General features: G+C 40.1%; 1 protein-coding gene across 1 annotated transcript; it reads right to left on the reverse strand.

Moving 5' to 3' along the window:
* Nucleotides 1-768: 768 nt before the first annotated feature.
* fmc1 (formation of mitochondrial complex V assembly factor 1 homolog) lies at nucleotides 769-3,213 on the reverse strand. The gene is made up of 2 exons (XM_010791366.1): nucleotides 3,035-3,213; nucleotides 769-1,283 (listed from the first exon to the last, which is right to left on the reverse strand). The coding sequence occupies exons 1-2, from the start codon at nucleotides 3,161-3,163 to the stop codon at nucleotides 1,080-1,082; spliced, it is 333 nt and encodes a 110-aa protein (XP_010789668.1). The 5' UTR covers nucleotides 3,164-3,213; the 3' UTR covers nucleotides 769-1,079.
* Nucleotides 3,214-9,963: the final 6,750 nt, after the last annotated feature.

Genomic DNA, 9,963 nt, shown 5'->3' on the forward strand with positions numbered 1-9,963 from the left:
TCTGAGACTTATAGCTATTGCCTAAAAATAGCATGATAGTTGACCTTTAAAGTAACCTTAGATTAAAAACAATATGTGAGCAGGTTGTATGTCAAACAAACTCAGTACTTTCTAACTTAATTATATATGCATTCACTCTTGTTTATTTAGAACATGTCTTGTCTTGTCTGTTTGCTTTTATTTAGAAATAGCAAAATAAGTATTAAAGTCTATGTGCGAGACACTTTTTAATTCTTACACACAATTTATATTATAATCTGCTACCACTTACTTTTAGGAAGGCTGCTACCTGTTTCTGTTCAATGGTTTTGTACCGTTCTGATTGTCTTTAAGGTAGTTTACCTCACTTTTACCTAATAATTGAATCTGACTCCAACAATACCTGCTTAAAGTCACTTAATAGACTGCGTGTGGAACAGGGGAGGTGCTAAGCACTGATGAAAGTGTGGAACTACACCACAGAAGACACATGCAGCTGTGGATCAGTGCAGACAATGTCCCACCTACTGGAATGTGCCAATGCCCCCCGGTGCAGTCCAGAAGACCTGGCACAACCTACCCCATCAGCTGTGGCCTGTGCCCGATACTGGCAGAACGACATCTGAGATTGCTAGAGACTCGAAGAAGAAGAATACCTGCTTAGTTATAAGAAAGTATGAAATCATTCTTGAAAGCCAAAGTGAAAATGTATTGAAATAGAACAACTCAATAAAATGTATTCTAGATAATCTGTGGCCATGTTTTTTTAAATAACTCAGAAACATTGACTAATATTTATATTATTTAATGTGACAGATGAATGAAAAAAAAGAGTATGTTTGAAACGGTTGCCGAAACACCAACAAAAGCAGGTGACAACTAAACAGATTTTTAATCATAACATATTTCACAGTCGCTTCAAATACTCAAATGTTACTCATATTGGTAGAACAACACAACAGGAATAAGTGAAATGGCCTCAAAGCAGTCCATGATGGCACCGTCTGCTATCCAAACAGTTATCCCTTTACAGATTGCTTTTCATGTGGTGAATTGCAAACGACCAAAGCTGAGATCTCAAGGATTTTCTCCCGCTGTCCTCACTTCTCCCAGCCTTTCCCCCCCGGCTGTGTGGGCAGCCTGAGCCCCACCATGGCAGCTGCTGACTCCTGGCTGCATTCGCCCTTCACGTGGTACAGTTTGTGCAGAGCCAGGTGAGTCCTGGTGGAGCCGAGCAGACACAGGTAGGTGTTGGAGTCGTGGTGCGCCTCCTGCTGGGCCCGGCAGTACCTTTCACCTGTTATCTGTGAGAGGGGGGGGAGAGAGAAGGGAAATGTTAGTGAAGATCAAATGAAGATGGTAGCATACATAGAAACATACACAGGTTTGCAATAGAGTGGTGTGGGAATGTCCTTACACCTGGGAATGAGTTAGCATTTTAGCCCCTCCGGTTCCCCGTCTTGAATCAAAGGTTTTCTGAATGTGTTTTTGGTAAGAGGCCTCAAATAAGGTCTGTTTACACAAGCTTCATATTTTTTTAAGACTTAAAATCCCCCACTGGTGAACATTTTAAGCTTATACGCGTCATAAAAACAGTGGTTTCAAAAGTGTCTAAATGAGACTACTTAACATCATCACGCTGAACATTAGCCGCCTTTAGCTTAGCGGAGGTGACATGAAGTCATGTGACCGTGATGAAGTTCCTTTATAACCTAATGCTAGATATTTAGTTCTGGGCATTTAAGCTTCAAAAATCCTAAAGTGGTGTTAATATGTTGAGAATATCCTGTTGAACACAAATTGTTTTCTACAATATTCCTAAATCAAATAGAAAACTCCCCCTGCTTTTAGTGGGGTGAGCCTATAGGATGTTATTAGTTCGGCCTGAACCACTCTATAGAGAAAATGAAATCAAGGTTATGTAGAAAAAGCCATACGGTCTAGCTGGTGGGCAACATGGAGTTTGCATGTCTCCAGACTATGTAACATAAACTAACTCGCCTATAAACATTGCAAGCTCTCCTGCCACCATGTTTTCTTCCTTCATCTACCATACATTGACACCGAGCATTTGGTGACAGGCACTATAGACATTAACATATACATTAAAATGCCTGGGGGTGTTTTAGGGGCTTGGACAAATACACAGTGACAAGCAAGAGTTGCTCCAAGCTATTTTGCTCCAGTGACTGAACATGTTTTCGACCAGCCTGGTGAGACATGGTCTGCCAAGCATTAATAATACAAGCTTTAAGCCAATATATGCTAAAAAAAACACACCAACATTTAATATGAAATAGCAGCTCGACTGTGTTTTGGGTGAGAAACGAAAACCAAGTGGGAGGACAAACACTAAGATACACATGAGGACAGATTAGTTAATTGGAGAGTAGTTCTACTTCTACATATGAATTACAATTAATACATATATAGTTCAATTCCTTATTGTAATTGCAATGTGGTCATGCAAGAAGGACTAAACAAATCCATTGCTAATAACTGATAAAAACGCTTTAACAAGGATCTATTTAACCCCGCGGATTAACACAACATCCTTGATAACCAAAAAGATAACTTGAAATGATTAAATCTTAAATATCATTTAATGTATTGCTGTTAAAATGTAAAGTATACAAACGTAAATAAACTACAATAATTGACACAATGAATGGCTTATTAATCCTATGCAAAAGGCTGCGTAGGAACTCATTTATTAAGCTTAATAACTATCAGGAAGTTTTATCACCTGTGTATTAATACTGAGCTATGCTAATGCTAGTTAGCTGCTAGTTAATGTTAGCATGTCCTACAGTAACCTTGTGGTGAACTGTTAACTGTCAAATATGATTAAAAAAGGCAATAACAAAGCCCCACAATCATATTCAGTTTAATATGCTCTATTCCTACTATTGTGCACTATTAAAACCCATTATATCATTTTAAACTAGCAAGTAAAACAGTGATTACAGAGTTATCACGTTAGCTCACGTTAGCCATGCTGTTTGGGATGACAGTTTGCTAACTTTAGCTTAAACACAACTGGTGTGAAACTCGCCTTATTCTTACGGAACTGGTCCATGACATAGTTGTAAGCCAGAGACTTATTATAGGTCGGTCCTATGGAGGCACGCAGTTCTTTTAGTATTCCTCTGCACACCCGTAACGCTGGTGCCATCGCTGCCATCTTTACACCGTGTTGTTATTGTGTTTTATTGTGAAAACAGGCACAATCAATCCAGCTCAGAGCAACCGATCGAACTACCTTACACCGACCACGTGGCGGCGATATGTCCCACTAATAAATCCACGAAGACTCAAATGGTGCTTCTTCCCCAACATGTTCCTGCCCTATTTCTAAGGTAACGTGAATTTAATGGACACCAAACACTTCTGTAAATTATTGTGGAAGTGTGCAGGTATTTGTCTTGTGTGTATTTATAATCCTAAGGTTTTACCATCTCTGTAACTGTTGTACAAACTGTGGCTGAACTGATAGATCAACAGGTGCTAAAGTATGTAGGACTGTTAGATTGAAAGATTCAAAGGCTTTATTTTCATATGCACAATAGCTATAGCATGGTTTTTGGCAATGAACATTATAATTTCCTGGCTCCTTCAACAATGAACATATAATATACTCAAAAGAATAAGGTACAACTGAATGCTAAATGAAATACTGTTCAGTATAATGAATACTGTGTACTGTAATAACATATGTGGATAGAGAAATGAACATGTAAGCTCATGAAATTATATTGATAAATAATCAGAATTAATCCTGGGTTTTGAGACAATTGCACCATTTAAGAATTTAATAAATAAATAATAAAATAATTTGAATAAACAATCTATACACACATAAGAAGTTAAAGTAAGAATGTCAAAAGTATTTATATAAATAAAAGTCAAAATGTGCACATTTTAAAACATGTATTGTTACTTCAGCACCATAACTGTCCAGGAGTTCTTCTTTATTATATATTTGTAATTGTATATTCTAATTCAGGTTCACAGATGTTGTCTAAAACTCTGAAAAAGGTCATGCAGAGATGGTTTATTGGGTCGAGGAACCACGTGGTGTGTCCATCCAAATCAGCCAAAAACAGAGGAAATCTGCAACGACTGTCCTCGGTCACACTCAAAGCCTCCCTGACATGGATTCCTGCTTCTATTGTAAGGTCATTTCTTAATGTGCTTATTCTTAAGTAAGATTTCTGAGGTACTTTTGCCTAAGTATCTTCTTTACTGTCAATTTATGCTTCAACGCCAATTCAAAAACGTTTTAAATATTACGTTTTGTTATCAATAAGATTTGCCAACAGTTTACTTCTAACAGATCCTTTTTACATAGTATTTCAATTTTACTTACGAATCTGAATACTTCCTCCACAAGTGTTCACGGTTCAAATAGTGGGTGTTTCTCAATGTCGAGGAAGGCTGCTCCAGAGCCACTATTTCAAGGATGCTACGTCATAGAGTCCCGCCAAAGGACTGTTCCAATGTCCAGGATGCTTGGAATTCTACCGAGGCCAGCGTCCATCGTTGCGGGAAATTTCGAGGCTGCACATGTGTATCCTCCGCGGCCTTAAAATCCCCACAATGCTTTGCGCACGGACCAATTTCCAAATCTTTGGCGGAAAATCGTGCTCCATTTAAGGCGGGGCCTCGCATATGACGCACACTGCACACCTGTTAGCCTGTTCCACCATTCTTTGTTTTCCAAGGCTAGGAAGGATTCTTGCCTCGCTTCTGAAGGACCTGACTCGGAAGACATGTTCTACCAAGGAAGCGTCCTCGACATTGAGAAACACCCAGAGTCTTTGTTGCATCCTACCTCTCTCCCATTCTCTCTCTCATATTTATATTGTCTTCCGTCAAATAAAGGAAGCAATGCTGAATAATGGTCAGTAAATATAACGATACAAATAGTAAACTGAGTTTGCCAAGATTTTCCTTTGCTCTCAGCTAATGGTTAACATCAAAACGGTTAGGCTACATACTCTCAAAGACAATGCTAATATGCTGATGTTTAACAGGTATGTCTACCATGTTCTCCATCTCAATTTCAGCCCCTTTAGGTTGGTATAATTCATCTCTCAAGGGTCAGGTGATAACCAAAAGCCAGGTTTCCATTAGGTCTGTGGAATATACTGTATTGTTTAATCATTGACATTTGATAAAGAGACTGTTTAAATCTGATGCTATTTTTCATCTTTTCAGCAGAGCAGAAGCTCATAATACATGTATTTATCAAAAAAAAATTACATTGCATTTAAGCACATTTTGGTCTCAAGATTAGTTTGAATTTAATTTTAAATGCATTCCACACTCTATAAAACGATCTGCTATTATCTGCAGCATATGTATGTATGTGTGTATGTATACAGTAGATTTGTATGAGTATAAATATTTGCTGCATGTATATGCATATGTATTACACAAATGTATATTCATTTAACAATGGGGTACCACTTTACAATAAGTCTACACTTATAAAGGATTCATACAGGGTTTATAATTAGGTTATTAATTAGGTTGAAAAAACTTTATTAATCATTAAGAACCATTTATAAAGCAGTTCTAACGTACATCAACACAGGCTCACTATTTGACAAGATGACTAAGCCTTATATTGGCTACCTAGTTTACTTGGTCTTCTTCATCAGCCAGCATCCTTGGTATCTGTTGTTTACTGAGTTGATTCTCCCCCGTTCCATCTTGATGTTTCTTGGCATCTCTTATGACCATTTATTTACGAGTCACTAACATTTATAACTGCCAAAAGGGAGCCTTATTGTAAAGTGTAAAACACATTCCCATTCATTAATGAGTTACTACCATTTATAATTGGTAAAAAGGGGAGTCTTATTAAAAACACAGTCAGCTGATCGAATGCACCTATTTCCACATCTACACTCCATCAGCTGATTATTTCTATTTGCCTCGCTTTATGAGCTTCACATCACTTGTGCCGCAGAGTTTGCAACGTCACAAATAAATGGGGCCAATCTTCAGTCAGATGGGAATGTGTAATCCAACATTTTAAGTATAACGGACAAAAGGAGTGCAAATACAAATACAATTTATTGAAATAATAATACAAATAATAGACAGAAGGTGCAAACCTATTAAATGTATAAGTAAACTGATTTAGTCAAATAAAGTGACAGACGGCCTGTGCAGTTTGTATCAACTATGCCCCGCATGGGCTCCTCCATCAGGCCTGGTCCTCCCCCATCAGGCCTGGTTCTCCTCCATCAGGCCTGGTCCTCCTCCATCAGGCCTGGTCCTCCTCCATCAGGCCTGGTTCTCCTCCATCAGGCCTGGTCCTCCTCCATCAGGCCTGGTCCTCCTCCATCAGGCCTGGCCCTCCTCCATCAGGCCTGGTTCTCCTCACAGAGGAAAGACCCTCAGTCCTCTCCGGCCAAACCAACAGACAGGACGTCCATCACACGGAGGTTTCCCCCTGAAGTCCCTGCAGCTCTCTGGAGCAGGGCCGGCCCTGACCAATTTGCTGCCCTAGGCAAGATTTTAGCTGGCGCCCCGCCCCCCCCCAAAATGCAGACACTCACTATGACTCGCACATGCACGGTTGTGGCATGAGAAAACAGAAAGATNCTGTTGATCCAGAGAAACTAAATTGAATGAAAGAGTTAGAGCCTCGCTCCGTCTCTGTGAGGCGTCTGAAGGACATCTCTCCTGTTGGATCATCACCACAATGTCCGATGATACATCTCCTGGGATCGACAACTTGGATGGGAAACTGCTCAAAATGACAGCCAAATACATATCCAAGCCATTGAGTCACATTTTTAATAAAAGTTTAGAGCAAGGCGTGTGCCCCGAGATCTGGAAGGAAGCCAAGGTCATCCCTTTACCTGAAGGTCAAAGAAAGACCTTTGCTGGTTCCAACAGTCGACCTACAAGTCTCCTCCCAGTGTTAAGTCAATTCAGAGAACAAATAGCATACACCCAAATTCAATACTACTTTTCAAGTAACAATCTGCCAACGAACTACCAACATGCCTATAGAGACGGTCACTACAAGAACAGCACTTGCACAAATGACCGACGACTGGTTGAAGAGCATGGATGATAGGAGGCTTGTAGGAGCTGTGATGTTAGACTTTAGCGCAGCTTTCGATGTGATCGATCACAGTCTGCTGCAGAACAAACTCAAATGCTATGGCTTTGGTTCTGTTGCTATGGCTTTGGTTCTGTTGCTATGGCTTTGGTTCTGTTGCTATGGGTTTGGTTCTGTTGCTATGGCTTTGGTTCTGTTGCGCTGGCTTTGGTTTTGTTGCTATGGCTTTGGTTCTGTTGCTCTGGCTTTGGTTCTGTTGCTATGGCTTTGGTTCCGTTGCTATGTGTTGGATGGAGAGCTACCTGGCTAGGAGAAGGCAGCGAGTCTTTTTCAATGGGAGCTTTTCTGAAAGTAAGGTGTTGCAGTGTGGGGTCCCACAGGGGAGTTCGCTTAGCTCCCATTGAAAAAGACTCGCTGCCTTCTCCTAGCCAGGTAGCTCTCCNGCATTAGCAACAGATCAACGCACAATCAACCCATACAGCACATCTCTTTCTCCACATTAAGTGTTACACATTAGAATTGACTACTCTTGTCTGTCACATACTCTTCTTGTCTGTCACATAAGTGGCGCAACTGAAGCGGTATTGCGCTAAAGGGAAATTATTTTTGACCGGACATTTTGACCGAAGAGATTTAGATTTGCTTGCTAACGGGAACTCTGATGTCGCCATTGTGTGTGCTTCGCGGATGCACTCGGCTGCTCGGGTCTGCTCGGTCAGCTTCTGGATGAGGAGGCATTCCTTCGACCAACTTACAGTAGATAACATTACAATTTTTTTTTAACAGGGGCCATAATAGCGTAAATAATGTTTGTTTTGGCAGTTATAACTTACAATTGAAATTGTAATATTGTGGTGGTTCATCTTATAATTCAGTCTAGAGAATGCACCAGACAGCATCTAAGACCTGCAAAAATCGAAATGTTCTTGGGGGAGGCCCCCCAAACCCTTCGTGCGTCATTTCGTCCGCGCACATTTTTCAGGGCAATCTCTATTGGGGTCAGGGCCATCTGTAAATTAGCTTAGATGGCCCGCACTGCTAAAGAACCAACATAAACTACGAGGTCACTTTTGATGTAGAAATAGGCACGATAGGATGCTACTCAACCAAATAACTGGGTCTATGATCATAAATATAGCAGCAACAAGTGAAAGATAATTGCCTATTACTATTTCGGTAATGAATCAATCTGTAAAAGTGATTTCCCTGCCTCTCAGGTATGGATATAATTTGAATATTACATTAAAGTTCATATCTTCGAAAAAAAATAAGCCATTACCTTAGATTTGAGAAACGAGGATGGACATGTTTGACTATTTTTGGACACTTTATAACGCAATTAAACATAATAATAAAAAATAATCGTCATATTAAACGATATTGCAAGTATTCGTTAGACAGAAAGCTACGTTTCCCGGCACGATCGTCCAAAAAACGGTATTAAACAAAACGTCTTTGGGTTTTAGACTGAAAAAGCAAGACATTTAAATCCATCACCTTAGATTTGAGACACTGGGATGGATATGTTTTACCATTTTCTGTCATTTTATCACACGATTCAATCGATTTATCCAGAGAATAATCCATATATTAATCAAAAATGGAAGAAGTTGCAGCCCTAATCCATAACCTGACAAAAAGCTATGTTTCATGCCACAATCGCCATCAAATCACCAACACATTTGCATTAAATTGATGTTTCCATTCAGACATCTAAACTTCAAAAGGATGGGATAAGAGTTAACAATCCACCTTTGCATAATTATAGTTAATTACTTGCAGTTTCCGAGCTAAATGGGACATAACCAATCAATAACCAACCCGTGTTATGCCCTCTTAGATGAAACGTCTCTCCGCAGCGTCACTCAGATATCCCTTTAATCCACCAACAGAATACTAAATAACTCAAATACAAAGTGTGTGTTTATCATCAGTGTGTGACTGCTCCGTCAATGCTTCACACTCTCTGTGCTTTTTAAGAAGGAATTTGGGTTCACAACGTCTGCGGTGTTGTGAAAGCAGACGGATCCTCTCCTCTGCATTTTGCCCTCAGCTAATATCAGTGTTGCCATGGTGACAGATGGCCGCGCTCGAGTGTCCAAATCAAAGCAGCTCACGGAGAGATATAGGAGGTGAAAAACACACATTGATAAAAAGAAAGAAAAGGTAAAGACTGCAGGGTTTCTCCACATTAGATACATGTGTGTTCCTGTTTCGGCCATAAGGAAAGCCAGGGAACGCGTTACTGTATTTACTGCCACAGATCACGCTATACTGCATGATTAGTTTGGTTTTTAACGATGATAAAGAGGCCCTATTCTGCTTTTTGTGGTCTTCCCTTTCCTGTAGTGTGTTATATAGGTGTGTGTGCAAGTAAATGGTCTGCAAAGGCTTAAAGAAACGTGTCTAACACTTGAGCTTCTATTGGCTAGTGCTCCAACACATTGTACTTGATAGGCTAAGGGGCGGGATACCAGCTAACCAATCAGAGCAGACTGGGCTCTGGTTTCAGACAGAGGGTGAAAAGAGGCAACAGGAGAGGACTCTTTAAAGTAGAGACACTACATACTGATATACACCTGAACATCAGCAGGAGAGGACTCTTTAAAGTAGAGACACTACATACTGATATACACCTGAACATCAGCAGGAGAGGACTCTTTAAAGTAGAGACACTACATACTGATATCCACCTGAACATCAGCAGGAGAGGACTCTTTAAAGTAGTCACACTACATACTGATATACACCTGAACATCAGCAGGAGAGGACTCTTTAAAGTAGAGACACTACATACTGATATACACCTGAACATCAGCAGGAGAGGACTCTTTAAAGTAGAGACACTACATACTGATATACACCTGAACATCAGCAGGAGAGGACTCTTTAAAGTAGAG

This window comes from Notothenia coriiceps, unplaced genomic scaffold, assembly GCF_000735185.1.
Source record: "Notothenia coriiceps isolate Sejong01 unplaced genomic scaffold, NC01 NC01_scaffold00035441, whole genome shotgun sequence".
NCBI lineage: Eukaryota > Metazoa > Chordata > Actinopteri > Perciformes > Nototheniidae > Notothenia > Notothenia coriiceps.

Coding starts and splice junctions, on each gene's coding strand:
- fmc1 (XM_010791366.1), bottom strand. CDS start 3,163: ATGGCAGCGATGGCACCAGCGTTACGGGTGTGCAGAGGAATACTAAAA. Junction 1,284..3,034: donor ACCAGTTCCGTAAGAATAAG/GCGAGTTTCACA, acceptor CCCCTCTCACAG/ATAACAGGTGAAAGGTACTG.